Below are 18,418 nucleotides of genomic sequence, written 5' to 3'. Positions count from 1 at the left end.
CAGGAGCCGACCAAGGGGTGCTACGTCAAGTGGAAAGATGTCTCCTACCATGATTTGACTGGCAATGTCACGGATTTCTCTGTCTCCGAAGCCGTCCCATTCTTTGGACGCACATATGCTTTTGCTCTGAAAGAAAGGATGCGCGACGTGTGAGTAAAATATTAATCTCAGCGAGTGAAAAAATAAACTATTCAGTTGACTTTACCATATTGTTTATTGCGACCAGCGTGTTATCGGCCTGCTGGTAGAAGGAGGACACCTCCAGAGCCAGCTGAAGATTTTCATGGTAGTTTTTCAGATGAGACTGGACCTTGAGCCACCTACACAGACAGTAAATGACAATACAGGTCAAACTCGGGCCTCTATTACTCAGACTGAAGATGCTTCATGCAGTGTGCCAGTTCAAGTCAAGGGACAACGTGTACATTTTATTGATGTGCTTCCTCCGGGTGGAGATGTTTTTGCCATCTGTCTTCCCTTGTTTCTCCAGTTTTAGGGCCAAGTGGTTGATCTCCTCGTGGAGGTTTCTGTACAGCAGCTCATCCTGCATGGACACGGGGGAACACAAGCCAACTATGACCTCACCTGTCTTTACCATACACCCCCCCGGGAGACAAATTACAGTCAGCCAAAGATAAATTACTCGGTAACGTCTGAAGAAAATACAATATAAACCGTTCACATGTGGGAATGTGTATAGGTTTATCTCCAGAATGTGGTTTAGCATGTGTATTGTTTCTCTGTTAATTATTAATAGTTCTTTTGCTCGTTCCTTTATAACGCTCACCTGTTTCAGATCTAATATTCTCCTTGTCAGCTGCATTTTGTCAACATTTCCCCCCAAGACATTCCCCAGAGACTGCTCCTCTTCCTGCTGGCACACATAAAAAGTCAGAGTTTATATCCCCCATTTATTATGATTCCGTTGCCATTATACACCGGGGTTATACTTGCACAAGCCCCGCTACCAAGGAGGACGCTAAACAGAAATAGCCGTCAGCATTAGGAGAGAAACTTTGAACTTGATACTAATGCACAGAGGAAAGAATGAGAGGAACTAAACAGCGAATAGCAACATCCTCCATTACATTCCCACAGGTCCATTATCAATCACCAGTTCCCCCGTGCCAGACAGGGATTTGAACAGATAAACACAGGCCTAAAATGCACTAGATGATTGCTTTTTGATAATAACAGGCAGATGTTTTACACTTGTGAATATACACACAAAAAAGAGACGTCTTCAGGATACTTAGATAATTTCCTGTATTAGCAAGTGCTGTTTTGTTGTGCCAGTTATCTTGGCAACTGTTGATTAGAGCTGCCGATCCACTCAGGAGTGAAATGTCCGTTAGTAATAAATAAAGGAGCCTTAAAATAACTGAATGATCTAAAGCATAGTTTCACATTTGTGTTAAATTTGATAATGAAAACATCAGCAATAAAATAAAATAAGAAATTGCACAAATTGAGCAAAATAGCCGATATTGTTTTTTAAAAAGCCAAAGTTTTAACTCAATAGTTCAACAGAACATGGCTTACACTTAGTTGAACCACAGATAAAGAGAGGAATGTTTTTTTTTTATACCTTCTCTTTAATCCACGCCTCCAGCTCGTCCACTTTTTTGTTGAACTCCTGCAGGTTCTTGGCTCCCCCGAGGGCCCTCGTCTGATTTGCAGCCGTGTGTTTGAGGGTCTGCCACTGGTCCCTGAGCAGGCCGAGCTGCTTCTTCACCGCGTCGGATGTAGGGTTCAGCTTGCAGATCAACTGCTCACCCATCTTTCGGAACATGTCACAGTTCATATTCGGTGCAGCACAGACTGACATACAACAGCGACTCGGACACTTTGTCAGAGCCATTGCTTCATAACTGTTGGGAAACGGCCATCACGCCTACGACAAACCCCTAGAAAAAAATCTGCTTCTTCTGTATCTGCTTCCTGGCCTGTCTGGGTGTCAGGCGAGGTTAATTATCAGCATTGTACCGTTTCCAAACATTCTCTCCGGAGGGAGAAAGTATGAAACTGGCTCGACAGAGCCTTCTGGAAAACTGAGGCTCCGCTTTTTTCTCCGGTCGACTGGAAATGCCTCCGAGAGCATTATGTTGTGTGTCAAGTGAGCTGACAGACTCTTTTAGCAACAAGGACAGTGATTAATGGTCCCATTCAGATCCTAAATAATTATTTACTTTTGGATGTGGGTTCCCTGTTCTAGTAACACAGGCTAACAATATTTCAGTTAGTGCCCGGCCTTGTGTCGAATCTTTTTTTTGTTGTTTTACCTGGTTGAGTTGAATTAGTGTGTTCTCAAAGTCTTTGAGGTCCCTCTGAAGCGTCTGCGAGGCTTCCTCCCAGTCCTGCAGGGGGCAGCGCTGAATATTACAGCCATCCTTCAGATCCTGCAGTTTGCCCTTGATCCATGCCTCTGCCTGCATCAGAAATAAACACAGACAAACAAAATATGATATCATACGCTTTACGCTGTGCACAACATAGTCGCCCACGCAGGTCCGCTTGTAGACATGATTTTGCTCGTCAATGATATTTCTGTTGAAATAAAATAACAAATATAAAATAACTTGGCGGTAGCATTGAGTCTCTACGTATGAATGTCATATCCACAATGTTACTTGACTAAGAATGTGCAGCAATATCAAGTGCATAGTGATTATAACTGATTTTAAGTGCATTTTGTGGATTTTTTTCCTGCACCAAAATGTGAAAAAATGCCCAACACAAATTGCATTGATCAATATTACACAATGCTCATTCAGTGTTTTGCAATTAAATATACATCTAAAGCTTCCGCATGCAAGACTCAGCAGTGCACTCAACAACGTGGTGAACACAGTCCTTATTTCTGAGCAAACGGGCCACATTTTCTTCCCCGACGGAGAGTAATATGCGGCCTCAGACACATTAAGAACAGCCCTTTGTTCTCCAATGTTACATTATGCAGAGCCGAAGTTTATCTTGGCAAGAGCCCGGACTCCATTGCATAAGGCTTTGTCATGCAGAGCTAAATTCTCTGGCAGCATTTGTATGGAGTGAGAGCTGCGAAGCAAGTGGCCAAGTTCAGAAATGGTTGGAAAGCACACGCTTGTTTTCAGCAGAGAACCGAAGTGTGAGAGGCCACGACCCACCCGAGTCACAATAATCTACCGGATTAACAAACTCGGGTTCTTCCGTGAATCCCAGTGAGTCATACAGTGGATATAATCAGTGGAACTTACATTTTTTAGAGTCGTTTTAATGAACTCTACCGGTGACTCACGACAACGAAGCGTGGAAACAACTCATTATTACATTGGTCTAAAGAATTACTTCACAAGGAATTTTGTGTTGACGGATATTTTATAACAGCCTGTAAAGCAACCCATCTTTTGAATCAGTAAAACACCAAGACCGCACACGACACGGCCTCGAAACCACTCTTTGTTCAAGATTATAATCTGATGTCGATCCTCCTCAGAGAGATAGGTCGTTAACTTTACAAGGCCCCCGGGGCAGCGGAGGTATTTCTGGATTGAACAGAAGGAAAAGAACTTGACAAAACAGGCCTGCCCCTATCTCCTCACACTGGGTCCCAAGGCATCATAATGACCTCATACAGGAAGTCTATGATTCCCTTGTTTCTTCCTGTCCACTCTCCACAACAATGGTCTGTTTATTGAAATGATTAGTAGGGCCTTACTGTAGTCTAGCCACGAAGAGTAGACAGATTTGACAGTGCATGGAGTTCAGACTGTTGTTAGTTACGGTTTTATTTTTGTGAAAAATCTATGGCCGCACGGCAATCCACACTCACCAGACTCCATGTTTGATGAGGGTAAGAGGAATCTCCTCTCTTCCTGTTTTTCATTTTCACCAGCTTTAAAAAAGCACCACATTTGAGCATTTTAACTGAAAAAAGAGGACAAAATGAGAGTGTGCGCATCTTTACCCTTTCCAAAAAATGTTTACCAACAAGCCAAATTTTTAATCGCTCTAGTATTGCAACTTCTCTCTGAAAGGAATGTGGGAGTGGACGTGCCTCTTCTTTCTCTGTCAGGGGGACGACATGGTGAAAGGCGAGATGTTTTGCAGAGCAGCCTCGGACAGATGGCCCTCACTGCTTCTCCATGTGGTGACCCGTTATGCCGTACTAGCTTGAAAAATTAGGGCCCTTTAAAAGTCTATACCCGGGGGAAAGCCCACTTCCACTTCCACAGCAATTTAATACTGCAATAACCTTTGCAAATAACTTTGCTGTATCTTTTTTTGTTTTCCTCGTCCAATTCAAGGGGTCCAAGGGCCGAGGGTGTTGTAATTCTGTATAGATTGTCAAGCCCCTTGAGGCAGCTCTCGTGATTTTCAGCGAGAATCCTCAACGCTCTTTATCGAAACATTCTCGTAGCAAAGTTAAAATGCAAAGGGCAGTTTCCTCTGAAAGCAGCAGAAACCCAAGCTCCGAGGAAAGAGCAAAGGGGCTGCTAAGCTTGTTAAAATTAACAACGTGCCACGGAGCTGTTCTCAACACATGCATACATCATATGTTTCCTTCAGCTGACACATAAGAAATGAATTTCCTATTACCGGAAGGTAAAGGGATGCATCACTGCAGTCGCTCAACAGAGGTCCGATGACAACGGCTGGACAAAATGTCCCTCCGCCGAACCCTCTGAAAAATCTCCTCGCATGCTGGGGTGGACGCAGCGATGAGATAACACAGCCAGTTGTGCGGCTTGGCTGAGTCTCTCTGGGCCATAGGCGTGAAGAGATGGAGCCAAACAATGATCTCATCCCTAAATAATTGCTTCACTTGTGGCGGTTTCCCCTCCCTCGCTTCCCTCAGCCGAAACACAGCTCATACAGTTCTCCGGACAAAATAGGAACCAGTGCATATTTTGTTCTCCTCGGACAAGCCCAAGCGACAAGGCAGCCCCCACTCTGATGTTATCTCGGCAGCATGTAACTTGTGGCTTTTGAGAGGACACCCAGCTCCAGCTTTCTTTTCAATTAGTGTTTTTTGCATGGGGGGGAAATGAGGGATTAATTCTAGAAACGATCTAAAACATCTCCGTCTGCGAAATCGGCATATTCTGGAAAAGTGAAGTGGAAAAAAGCACACCCTCCCGTAAAAATGTTGTTAGTTTTCCAATTATATGAGGGAAGACAGAGAAGCAAGGTGGGGGGAAGTGCAGCAGTAGCTTTTTTCATGGGACAGGGATTCAAATGTATTCAGCATGTGACGGCGGCGTGGGTCACGTTTTACCTGCAGAACTTCCCTGTTGAAGAGCGAGTTGCGCTGAGCGAAGCAGTCACTCTGGGATGCGGCGGCTGCCGGCGCTTCGTCCTGTGTGCGTGGATGACTTTCCTTCCTCTGAGGCTCTTTCCTCTGTGATTCAGGCAGTGGGATCTGTGTGAACACACAATACGGGTGAAAGAAAATCAAGTATATGATGGCAATTCTAATATTTTTGAGTAGCTAAAGGCAGACGGTGCTTGCCACTTATACGACCTATAAGAAGGAGGTGCAGCTCTCCAGCGTGAATCACCACACAATAAGAGGGTTTTTGACAATCCATTCATGTCTGTTACAACTTCAGAGACATTACCAACATGTGTCCGACGGGCCCCAAGGTCCCTCTTAACAAAAACCCGCTGTCAGCAGGACGTGAGATGAAATGAACACAACTGGCACTTCATTAATGGACAGGCATCGCTGCCGCCCTCCAATCAGGAAACATCTGGGCACACGACGGAAGCAGGAATGGACAAACCCTTTCGGTGGCTGACATTTTCTTTTTACTGACAACCTCACCACCTTTCTTGTTGCCATTTGAATGAATAATGCACGGGTGGGGGAAAGACGCTGTCGTCGTGGATGCAGAAAAGGAGACGGTGTGAATGACTACCGTAGTTTTTCTTTTGTCCCAAAAAGGGGAAATGAGGCCATTGCTGTGTCACGGTGTTATTGTAAGCAGCCTCCGTGAGGACTAGACTTCAACGAGCTTTTTCTTTTGTTAACATCTTCCCTGACCTCATGTTTTCCAGTGAGCCCTGCCTCTGCGTTGTCTGCTGCACCACGGCACTTGGTCCGCTGACACACACACTGACGACTTCAACGAGCAACGGGCCAAATCCAACACAGACTTTAAACAATATCCTACAATATACGTCTTCGAGACTGTGTCAAGAAGAGACGACTGGCGCTATTTGTGAAGCGTTCAAAGACGCGTTGCTTCCACAACCGGTTTTCCACCTCCTGTGTAACTTTGCTCCACAAGTATAATGCAATAAACTGAGTCTGGCGACTAAACCACATGACTTCACTTCCTAGAGTCCAAGATATTCATCAGCTCCACTGCTGGCCGGTCAGAGCCCACCGCCTCACAACTAAACCACTGGCTTTTCTGCTCAGGTTTATGGTTCAGGGTGATTATGATAGTATTTTTTGGTCTTCAATAAAAGTCTCAGTTACTGAAATGAAACCAATAAGCTCGACTCCGTTGTCATTCTTTCAAATTTCGCAGTTGGAGTTGCTATACACTTTACCTGTTGGACAGATTTCTCAGGTGTGGGCTGAGATTCAGCACTGCCGTCTTTTCTGAGTATAACCTAAAACAAAAAGACAGAATAGGCAGCTGAACCTGAATGAACAGAACAAGCCGGACAGGTCCATGAAAAACTGGAGGGGAGATTAGCAGTTTGCTTTTTTGTGGAGGCTTTGCGCACATGTGCCTGAATGTCATATTGGCTAAATGTTATTTTCAATACTTGCATGGACAGGCCTACAAACAATATGTGATGAATATATCCTACTCTAATGATAGTGCCTCAAAAAAATGTGGGAAATCTGTTGGAGTTGGCTGCCTTATGTAACTGTAAGTTGCAACTACTTGCTGAGTTTATTTCATGAATGATGTCATTATTTTCCGATGTGTACCTTTCATGGTACGACATCGAAAACACACCAGTGACACTCACCATCTCCCCGGTCGTGGTGCCTGTGTGAACTCTACCTTGAACTGAGCAGTGGGCTTCTTCTCACAGCTCACTCCCACAACCCGGGGCAGGAGTGGGTCTGAGGCGCTCGTGACGTTGTTGTTGTTGTTGTTGTTGTTGTTGTTGTTGTTTTCGGACGTGCACCCTGCGCCGGAGCGCGTCGGCGCCCTCGCGGAGATGGCGATCTTCCTGATGGACCTGGAGACGGCGGAGGAGGGGGCGGCGACGTTCTGGTTCAGGTGGTCCTGCGCGGCCATGTGCCGCTCCTGGCTGCGCTCGGCGACGGGTGCCAGCCGCTCGGCGACGGGCGCCAGCCGCTCGGCGACGGGCGGCGCGACGCGCGGCTCGTGCGCGCGGACCGCGGCTCGACCCAGGTACAGCGAGTTGAGGTTGCGCTGCAGCGCGCGGTTGTCCAGACTCGGGCTCCGCAGGTAGCTCTGCGTAAAATCCTCGCACTTTGGCACGGCGGGCACTGACAGCCTCGTCCCGATGGTGAAGGGCTGCACCTTCCTCACAATGCCTTCGGACATGATCGGTGTGAGAAAGCAAGAAAAGAATTGAAGTCCCGGTGAGTTTGGGTTTTTTTTGGAAGAGGAAAAAGTCTGTCACATCCCTTTAGTGGCCCGCGCTCTCCTCCTCACTCAACGGTTGTCCAGTCTGTGTTCAGCAGGCAAGTGGAGGGCTGAACAGAGAGGGGGGGGGGCAGAGCTCAGTTCTCCACCTTCTTGTGCATGTTGAGAATGCAGAGCACACAGCCCAGGACGGCTTCCTTGGACTCCTGGGATCGAACGCGGTCCCAGACGTGGCGCAGCGCCGTGCCAAGGTGGGCAGCGCCCGTAGAGAGGCTTCTCCTGAGGAACCGTGCCACTGAGCCTGCCAGTCTGCTACTGAGGAGCCTGATAACCAGGGACCGCAGCAAGATGAGAACTGCTGGCATGCTGCCTGACTGTGCTGTGCTGGAGAGAGAGAAAGACACACACACACACACACACACACACACACACACAGCAGAAAGCTCAAAGAAGGAGGAGGGAATGAAGTCACCACCTCTCCACTCTCTCTCTCTCTCCCTTTCTCTCTGTCAGGAGCCACAGAGCAGAGAGGGCGGCTGTAAAGTCTGGCTGTCAAAACTTCCCCTTTTTGAACGCGAACAAGAAAACCTGCTCAGATAAGGAGCGAGGAGTAATGGAGTCAGAGTGAGAGACCTCTCCGATCACAGCTTATCCTCTATGAGGTAATATCCTCGGCTGAAACACACTGGCGCGGCCTCCGCCTCACCGCCCGGCTCGTGGAAGTGCAGGAGAGCAGATTCGGCCCTGAGGAGGTTGTGCTCTGCTCCAGTGCAAAAGTGGCGAGGCGAAAAAACGATGTAGAGTAGTCTTCTGAAATGTGAGGAGGGACTGAGCTTCAGAGGCTCGCCTCGAACGCCGTCAGTCCAAGAGTGAGAGTGGTCCCCTCGGCTCTGAGCCTCCTATCTCGGCGAGGAGCAGTTGTCACACAGGTTACAGCTGAGCGGAGCGGGACATCCCTGTTGCTCGGCCCCTTAAACCTCAGAGAGCTGCTGTCATGACAAGTGTGCGGGGGGGGGGGGGGGGGGGGCAAGTAACAGTCAAGCAGATGATGACACCCGCCGCTCCCTGTGGTTCAACAAAGCACATGTCGGGCTGACTGATTGGAATGCCAGGGGTGGTGTGAGAGGAGTGGGGATTACAAGGCATGGGGGGTTTTGGGGGGGGGGGGGGGGGCAGACAGCAGAGAAAATAAGTACAGGGAGCTGAGGGGAGAATCTGCTTCCACCGGCGAAAGTGCAACTCTCGCTCTTCCCTTTTGTCGCCCTCTGACGTGACCCCTGCACCTGGTCAAACGGCTCAGCCGCCCAGTGACGATAAGGAACGGTTGAACGAAGGCTATGGCACGGCTCATTTCTTACTACACGGTGCTTCTTTTGAGATTGGCGTTTTGAAGAAGGATCAACCCACGCAGTAGAATTACATCACATTTAGAAATAGAAACATTGAACCGAGGCCCTTAAATGCGTGTGCTCTGACGTCTCCGTCGCGGCTGCTTTGCTTGGGCCAACACTGGGACAACTCAGCAGGACTCCACACGGCAGAGGTGTAGCTCCGGAGTCGACATGGTTAATGATGCTTTTAAAAGAGCTCTGGTTTCATGATGAAGTCATCTAAGGAAGAGTTTTAATGTGTTGCAGCTTGAAATCAGAGATAAATTCTGCCCAGGCTGGGTGGTGTTCACGGAGGGCCAGATGGGTGGAGCTCAAGCGTTCTGGCTAACTTTGAAATGCCATTTCCTCGTATTGCTGGTTGAGTGGCTCTAAAAGTGTGTGATTCATGTCTGCAGTGAGCACACTGTGTGACTACGACACCACAGGGTCCGCTTCAATGATGGTTGTGTTCATTCGGAACATTTGGAAAAATGTGGGTGATTATTTTTAATTTCGAATCTTTTGTTTTGCTGGGAGAGAAATATATGGGAACATCTTTTTTGTGCGTGCAAGTCACGCTGTCACAGCATCCTATGATATGGCTTGAAGCAAGTATTCAAAAAATCCATGGCAGATTTGTCTCATTAAATAAATGCTTCCAACTCCTGACTGTGCGACGTTTAAACCCCAACGTTATACAAAAAGATAAATTGGCAACACGTCTACACTTTTAGGAACCATGAGGAATTGTGACTATTGATAAATCTACCATTAAAAATAACACTGTCGAGAAGACATTTTATTATACTTTTTTTTGGTGTAAAATATTTGTTAGCTTCAAATTCATGCAAAGAATTTTTCTTAGTGACCAAAAAAGACATGTTGCATTTCGTAAAGGATCATGTGAGACTTCCTCCGAATTGACTTGTACACTCCTCCATCTCCTAAAAGTGAAACTCCTGCTGCAAAACTTTTCCAGCAGGCCGATATGTTTGTGTATGGCCTCTTTTAGCGTGTAAACATTTGTAAGGGATGGAGCCGTTTGCTCACAGAGTCACTGTCAGGTTAGATCTGAACCAGGTGTCCCACCTCTGCCCACCGAGTCCGATTAGACTACTGTAACACCTTCCTCATGTTGTTTACCCTGGACGTCCTCCCTCTCTCCTCGCAGCTCTCGTTCACATCTTGTGCGTGACGTTCGGCCGTGCTGCCCACGTGCCTTGCAAAGGATTTGCACCGCCGCCTTGATCTGAAAGCTTTTTATTTGTGCCCTCTTCACTGTATTTGCATCTGTGAGGATGGATGTATAAGACAAAGTCCTGGCCTGACGGCGGATACCGCTGCCCCCCAAGATGATAACACAAACCTGATGCTTCCTCACCACAGTCCCTGGTTGGTGATCGCCCCTTGTTAGACATCTTCCATTTTATTGCAGTCGGTAAATACGACTCGGAGGACTTGTTCAAGGGGTGATGTCACCGAGGCTGCCCGCATGAAAGCGGAGTGAGTGTGTGGCGGAGGAGAGAATACGTATGGGAGCTAGAGGGGGTCTGTACTTTTCCACTCGGTGTATGTCATCACAAAGGCATGATCGGCCTGCAGGTCAAGTTTCAGTACAGATAAGATTAAGTTTGTGCTCTGGATCGCGATCACAAACGAAAAGGTTGGAAGTTTTAAAAAAATGGTCGATTCTGAGAGTAGCAGCAAAAGGAGAAAAAATGTGTTTCGTCAGGCGTGCTCGATCCTGAGCCTCTTTGGTCTCGACCCAACGTTGGACATCTCTCCATCGTAGCATTTCACAGACAACATCATTGCTCAGCTGAATTGAACTGAAACGTCCATTTGAAGTCGTTAAAATTGATTGTTCATTAGTTTTATTGTTATTGTTTCAAATGTATTGGCTTATTTTGGGTGCCAGGCCTGGATCACCATCAAAATGTCATCATTTCCTTTTTGTGGCCAAGTTTTTTTTTTTTTAACAAGCATGACAGACAAAGCACAAACAGACCATCTCAACACATAAAAGCGTTGGCAAAGTTTGAAAGCAACACAAGCATATTTCACTGCTTTGTACTTTGTTTAAATAGAAAGAACAAACAACAATAGAGAGGATTTTCTCTATGAAGCCTGTGAACGACAACATCAAGGCATGGTGTTAATGAAAACTGTGAAGTCATAAATTTGTACTAGTGCTTATCTGTTAATCTGTATAGCTTTCAATTCCTTTTGTTCTGAGCTCACATCTGAACCCACATCTTGACGATGACCCTGCCTCTCTCAGATGGGTCGCCTGTGGGCGTTTGTACTTCAGTCCACTCATGCTAATACTCAACATTTTAACAATGAAAGGATTTGTGCTTGAACAGAACAACATGGCCACTGCACTTCATAGACAAAGGGAAATATAAACATATTACAAAAAGCCACATTTTCAGCTTTTACTACATGATGTCCACATGTTTGTTTTTTTTCCCCTTCAGTCCCAGTTCTAAATCTGTTTGACCTGAGCACACAAAGGGCCTACAACACATTTCATGACTTCAATCAAATCCCCTTACAATGTAAAAATGTCATCCTTGAAACCCCTCAGGGAAAATACCAAATACTTAAATCATCAAATTTAATCATAACCCAACTCTGACACCCAGTTTTGACACTCACCTGAGGCTTCATGCAGAGACCCAACGACTCTGCATGCTTAGAAGCTAACGCGCACACGCACACACACACACACACACACACACACACACACACCTGTGGGAGTCTTATTTCGCACATTTCTCCTGAACATGTCCCCTCTTATCACAACCATGAAGAGCCAAAACAGGCCTGAGTGTTGGATGACATCACCGTATCACATGCAGTCAAATGCCATCTTAGTCAGTCAGTGCTCATTGTGTGGAGAGAGACAGTGCCAAGTTTTTCACACAGCAGAAGGAGGCAAGTAGAAACAATGACACGTAACCGTCAGCCATGACGCATATATCTGTTGAACTGTAGAGGTATTGTCCCCAAAAAACAAACAATGCCCCTATGTGAAATATATTTAAAGGTCTCTGCCATCGATTATGCCCTCCATGCAAACATGCAAACCATGATATTGTCTCTACTCGGCCTCCAACTTTGACAGCAAGGAGGTTTCGTGTGCAGAAAGTGTCAGAAGCCTGTGTTAGCCAGTATGTCAGAAGAGAAAGGCAGGAGCCGAGGTGGCTTTAAGACCAGAGGGCATTTGTTGTGACTCAGACCTCCTAAATGGATTTCTTGTCCTACCATGACAATTGGCCTCTGCGTTAGAAAAATATAACAGACCGTGAAGTTGGGAAAAACTTTCATAAAATATCAAAAGAGGCTTTGACTGGCTCTTTAAAATAGCTGATGATTCAAAGTCAACATTCAGGTTTGTCCACAGAGTTAATGAACTGCTCGCCGAGGAAATTTGTCGATGATCGAATATCCACTTCACAGTTAATTTGTGTTTCTACTTCTGGACCAGAGGCCAGGTGATGACAAATTGGCGTCATTTGTTCTCAACAACTATAAGGCTCTTTGTGAATGAACTGATTTTGCTTGGCTATGTTATAAAAGGTTTTGGATTTTTGAAAATTCTCTCTCTTCTCAATCTGTTACCGTATTTAAATCTGAATTTAAACTAACTCTGATATCACAATGCTCCTTTAAAAGAGGTTCAACTTCTCCATGCTGCTCTCATTTGAGAGGCACACACACCGTGTCAAACACAATTGTGCAATTCAGCTTAAGTGCCACCCTCAGGTGGCACTTAAGCTGAATGGCTGGATGAGGTCACTCCATCATGTGACATCATAGTTTCACATGGCAACGAGCTCCGGCAGCAGGAAACAATTTTCCCATATCAAAGGTTGAATAACAGAAAAGGGCTGTACCTTATTTCTGCCCTCTCCAAAAATATCAATCACCTTGAGAGGGAGGCTTAACATTTGACCTTTGATGTCATTCCAGCGGCAGCTAGGGTGCCTTCGAGCCTTTATGTGGATGCTCTGTTGACCTGGCGGTGTGATTTATTAATCACATACAGGAACTTTAATCATATGCCGCAGCCTGCCCGCAGTGTGTTGCGCGCCTATGTGTGTTTGACGTTGGCCCTGAATTGGCCAGTGTTGCCAAGTCGAGAGGCTCGTTAAACATTTTGAATGGGGAAACGAAAAAACAAGAAAGAAGGTGAGCCTACATATTTACATTTAAACACTCACACATCCAGACATTTGATGGATCTGCTCTGTAATCACGATGTGCGTCCGAACTTCGCAAGAGAAACTGCAGACGAAGAAGGGAACCGTTTCATCCGAGCGCCTCTGGCAAATGGAAAATTGTCGGCAAGCCAAAGTACAACTTGAGTCATTTTTGAACGCCACTATTGCGTTGCAGATTAGTTAAATGTTTTGGTTGAGGTAATTCTTTCTCTGTCATTTTATAATCGGAGGTAAATAGGAAAATACCAATAAATGCACAGAAGACCTGTAAAAGCTTTCACAGATGTTCTTCTGAAAGCCACGGGGTCAACACTCACTTAAGCTCACGGTGAAGACATCATCACACCTCACCTCAGAGGGTCTGGATTTGATACAGGACGGACAAGTGTGATATTCTTTTCTTTTTGTTCCTGCTTTGACATACAACGTGGTCTGGATGGCTTTACATAACAAGCTGGACCTACCTGAAGGTTGTGCGCTATTGTTCGCCTCCCTCATGTCACCTCCTGTTAGTGGAATGAATGAGCTCACCGCTGACACCAGTCTGAGCTATGCATGACTTGTTCATGCTAAAATTCAGCTGACACTGACACATCAGTGGTTTCCTTTTACAAATTAAAGCTCTTTGACAAAACATCCTTTGTCCCCTGTCAATTTTTCAGCACATTAACACAGCCACATGATGGGAGTTTGAGCAGACATATTTGACAAACTTTGAAATGTTCGCTCACCATTTATCAGCATGAATGTCTGTGGCACCATCGAAAGATACAATTGGGAGCTTGAATTCTTGTTTGCATTCAGAACAAGTGAACATTTTACTTTCAAATAAACTTTATAACCAAATAACTAAATAATCTAACCTGTTCACGTTGCTGCGTGTTGGTGTTAACAGGCCTGTTTACTAGTAGAATAACAGTCTGCTGTCTCTTTTGCCATATATGTTGCACACGGGTCAGGATTGTGAAAAGCATTTGAATTATATTTTAGGCCACAAGAGACTAATTGTCATTAAACTTTACTTATACAGAACTTTGTAATACACGGTTGCAAAGTGATTTACATGGTGAACACATGAGTACAACATTTCAGAACAGAGGCGAATAAGACTGGGGAATAAAATAATATTAAAAATACTTAAAAACGAATGCTGGCTGCTGAAAGGCTGACGCTAAACCGGATTGCCAGCTTGAATTTGGATGAAAACTCGCCGGAATGTCCCAATGGTGCTCAACGTTTTGATGTTTAAATGAAGTTTCTAGGATGGAAAATGGGGAAGGAGAAGAGGTCCCAAAAAAACATGTGTTTCAGCATTCACACCAACAAGACAATGCATGTGGGTAATAGAGTGGTGCATTAGAATTAATTTTCAAATAATGTTTTAAGAAGTGATTTAACGCATCTCACATTCCAGGTTAAATATTTATATTTGAGGTTGGCAAGAAAGGAACACACACGCTTCACTTGGTTCGAGCATCACATGGGGATGAGAGGAGCAGGTGGAAGTGTCCTCGGAGAGGGCGTGATAACAATTGGGTTTGGAACAGGTGCTGTGCGATCTGTGAAACAACTGTCCCAAATGTGTGTGTGTGTGTGTGTGTGTGTGTGTGCCCCTGGGGCAAAAATAGAAAGTGGGCCGCATAATTGAAGTGGCTCACATGGAGAAACTTCTTGCTGCCAGTTGTCTCCTCTGTTCAGTCAATCTGAAACACCCCATGGAATGGTAATTCATTTTACCCCAAATGTACATCATATAGCAATATGGATATTAGTATCACAATCATGCTCAACTGTGTCAATTACACAACATCACAAAAATCTAAAAGATTGAAAATGTTGCAGGGGAAACGTGTTGAAAAAACAATGTATATGGCAAACGTGAAGAAAAAGATGTTAAAGAAACATATTTTTCTTGAATTATGCTCATACAGCAATTCATTAATTAATGTATATTAAAAGCGAATTCTTTATTATACTTTTTAAATCTTTACTCTCAGGTAAGAGGTCAACTGCAGAATAGTCACAAAGGTCAAACCTGCTCTCACGAATATTAACAACGGCATACTGAGCATTTATGCATGTTTTTACAGCCAGAGTGGAAATGATAATCCTCTGTTAAATCACTCATGTGTTAGGATTTTTTAAGCTTCATCCAGTAAAAGGCCTCCCTGCGCAGCCAAATGACTTTGCTTATAAACTACAGCTTGTCGGTTAATTGGTAATTGGAAACATCGCCCGACCAATAAAAATCTCCAACAAAGTACTAATTTTGCTCCTTTTTCAGAGCGATTTCAAATGAACCATAAGCGAGAAAAGGGCCCGGGGTGCATACCAATAGTCTTCTTTAGTAACAGAGAAGAGCTCTGTTCGTTTAATGACCCCCAAATTAATGGAAAATGTATGATTTAATCTTCTGGCCGCAGAGTTAGATCATGCTCTATGACATCATTCTGGACTGCCTAATGCTGTTGACCTAATCCAGCTACGGCGGAAGTCAAATCAGTACGTTTAACATCCGTGGAGTATATCTGCACACTGCACTAAAGCACCGACTTGAGCTCGCAGATGGGTTTGTTTGAGGCAGGATCAGTAAATGAGACTTAAAAAGGTTTTTGAGGGTCACAACACCATGAATGTGGTCTACTGTAAACATTTTTTTACTTATTTTGGGCCCCTGCAATGGAAATACATAGTGGAAACTATGGAAGAACCTCAACTGGTCCATTAGTGTAAAACAGGATAACGACATTTTCAGGCAAATTCCATACTACAATCGAATATAATACAGGCAAACTCAGTGCAGCACAATTTAAACTACTAAAGTACTTGTTTTTCTAGTCAACATCAACAAATGGGTCTTTCCCCTTTTTTTTTATTGGTTTATTTTGTATGGAACTGGTTTTACAACAGCACACTCAGGACTTTTATGTGCCATGGTACAGAAAAAGGTTAACCAAACGAGCCATTTCTAAGTAGAGGCTGTATTTTCCTCTGCCACAAAGCATTGCAGAGCTCTTCCATCATTGGGCCTGCCCAAGAACACCGTACAACAGTTGGTCTCTAGCAGTTGTTGTTGACTCGCAGAGCTGTGCTGCAGTTGGACAACTCCTGTTCCTTCTGTCAAGGGATAACAACAGACAGACGACACATGCGCTGGCAATAAAGTTTGTAAAACACACTGCTAAGCAAATGTTTCAGAGGGTGGCTCAGCGGGGCAGATGGGTGATGCAATGTGTGCAAATGCTGACAGGTGGGATGGCAGGCTCGACTGTTTTTAGGCAGACAGGCTGGGTGTAGCTGCAAGAGATCACAAAGCCCTTCACTGGGCTGGGCCGGGAGCTGACACACTCACTTTTTGCAACGACTGCTCCTCGCACGTGTCACCTCGGTAAACAGAGGTCACACAAGAGAAAAACCTCTAGAATGATGGCAGTTGTAAGTGTAATTCTACGGAATAAACAAGCCTGCTCTTCTCTTCCCAGGCAGCATACTGTAATTACAGTATTATAGAATGAGACCAGTTTATAATATAGCGGGCGAAGGTGTGTGTTTGCCTTAGTATAATATCAGTGTATTATATTCCATTATGCAATAGAAGGGTTTGGATGAACTAGCTCAAAAACAAAACAATTACCCAAAATAACATCCTGCGTCCCAGACATGTGATCATTTGAATAAACAAATCCGAAGCCATTTCCAGAAATTCCTGTGTCCACTTCCAGGCAATAACATCATCTAGCAACAACTGCTGATTGATGTCACCGGAGCATGAGAGACGACTGCTGAGTAGACTGGTTTTCGGATCTACACATCAGAATTAGTATGAGATTTTTCATCTGCATCTAACAGGTTGAGATGAAGAAGACAAGGCTTCGTTTTTTAATAGAACTGACTCTGCATCTATACTGATTCTACAAAAGCAGCAGACTACAGAGATCTAGATGTGTTCGCTTTTGAGCAACAATGATTTTAGAGTCTACAGCACCTACACTGTATTGTAATCTATTTGTCAGTGGCTGTGTGTCTGTGTTCTGTAATCACCTATGGGAGCTCCAGGGGACAGCCAAGGGCAGCTGTCATTTGGGCAGCGCCCCCCCCCCCCCCACCCCGGCCACAGTCCCACCATTGTGCGTGATGTGCAGCTGGCACGGGACTGGAATGCCTTCACGCAACGCATCAATCAAAGCCCCTCGAAGTGAACCAGACCTGCATGGGGGCAGCGATACGAGGAGATCCACGGCAGCTGTAACACGGCTCTTCGGTGCCATAATCCTTTTACGAGGCTCTACTTTCACTCCAGCCTGACCATTTGGAACCAAGCTCATCACACTAAAGTCAGCCCTTTGTAATCCAACGCTTTTTTTTTTTTTAAATTTAGGTAGCAAAATTAAGTTGCATGAGGCGTCATGCTGTGTTTACATTCTAGACACCTGAAACGGGCTTCATGGTAGAGAATTGCAAGTTCCAGTTTTATGCTTGGCCCCATCACCTTGACCTCCGGTTAGTGTTGGATTAGGTCTGTCATGACCATGTGAGTCTGCATGGTGGAAACATTGTTCACCAACCCAGAAAAAATGAGAGACCACTCATTGTAGCATTGTGCTGAAAATAGTGTTCGCAAGATGGAGGTCTTTCATTTATATAAGACACAATTTCATAACTAATAACGCAACAGTCTTACACTGGAATAAGGTGAGTTCAGTAGGCTTATGTAGTGGCTAAATACACTTGCCTTGCACCAGCCTGTGCCCATATGCTACAACCATGCTCAAGTGTTTTAAACAAATTCACACTGAGACCTCCAGGGATGCTGTTCGATGACTGACCATGCTCTCCCAGGCCCCGTGAATTGCTGTTGAGCGAACAGCCGACAGGGAGTATCAGATGATTGCGTGCATCGCCCATGTGACCAGTAATCCTCTCTGGTACGGATCATATTCTTAGAAACGTTTTTGGGCATGAGTCTGTGTGTTTGGGGCTGTGACAGCTTGCTGACCTCATGGGCAACCCCAAAACATGTGGAACAGCGCCTTCTACTGCTGCACTTATGTTACTGTGTGTGACAGAAACAGTTTGCAGCTTGCTCCCTCATTTTACTTCACCAACTTAGTCTGGTAAACACTGGAATCATTTTTAAATACCAGCCAACATTGGGCAAGAAGCGGGGTACACCCTGGACAGGCTTCCAACATATGATATAGGGCTGACTTACATAGACAAACAGCGATTCATGTACTCACATTCACACCAGAATGCAAAT

The 18,418-nt window shown here is 45.1% G+C and overlaps 2 protein-coding genes across 8 annotated transcripts in view; both read right to left on the bottom strand.

The window, feature by feature from the left end:
• The window catches only part of LOC118283958, a 28,343-nt gene extending 20,685 nt beyond the window's left edge, over window positions 1-7,658 (bottom strand). For 3 of the 7 annotated variants that reach the window (XM_047335150.1, XM_047335151.1, XM_035606436.2), the window contains exons 1-9: window positions 7,005-7,658; window positions 6,538-6,600; window positions 5,255-5,398; window positions 2,283-2,429; window positions 1,589-1,780; window positions 788-874; window positions 426-544; window positions 206-320; window positions 49-126 (exon numbers count right to left, since the gene is read on the bottom strand). In XM_047335150.1, coding sequence (XP_047191106.1) covers window positions 49-126; window positions 206-320; window positions 426-544; window positions 788-874; window positions 1,589-1,780; window positions 2,283-2,429; window positions 5,255-5,398; window positions 6,538-6,600; window positions 7,005-7,517 — 1,458 coding nt within the window. In that variant the 5' untranslated portion in view covers window positions 7,518-7,658. The remainder of the gene's footprint in view (window positions 1-48; window positions 127-205; window positions 321-425; window positions 545-787; window positions 875-1,588; window positions 1,781-2,282; window positions 2,430-5,254; window positions 5,399-6,537; window positions 6,601-7,004) is intronic. The other 4 variants (XM_035606434.2, XM_035606437.2, XM_035606435.2 and 1 more) reach the window with 3 other exon arrangements.
• A 25-nt stretch (window positions 7,659-7,683) lies between these two features.
• On the bottom strand, window positions 7,684-8,519 carry LOC118283959 (protein myomixer-like). The gene has a single exon (XM_035606440.2). The coding sequence runs from the start codon at window positions 7,922-7,924 to the stop codon at window positions 7,697-7,699; it is 228 nt and encodes a 75-aa protein (XP_035462333.1). The 5' UTR covers window positions 7,925-8,519; the 3' UTR covers window positions 7,684-7,696.
• Between the last annotated feature and the right edge of the window lie 9,899 nt (window positions 8,520-18,418).

Source organism: Scophthalmus maximus, chromosome 10 (assembly GCF_022379125.1).
Source record: "Scophthalmus maximus strain ysfricsl-2021 chromosome 10, ASM2237912v1, whole genome shotgun sequence".
In the NCBI taxonomy this organism is placed as follows: domain Eukaryota; kingdom Metazoa; phylum Chordata; class Actinopteri; order Pleuronectiformes; family Scophthalmidae; genus Scophthalmus; species Scophthalmus maximus.
The sequence above is the reverse complement of the archived record's forward strand: the minus strand, read 5'-3'. Positions and strand labels throughout refer to the sequence as shown.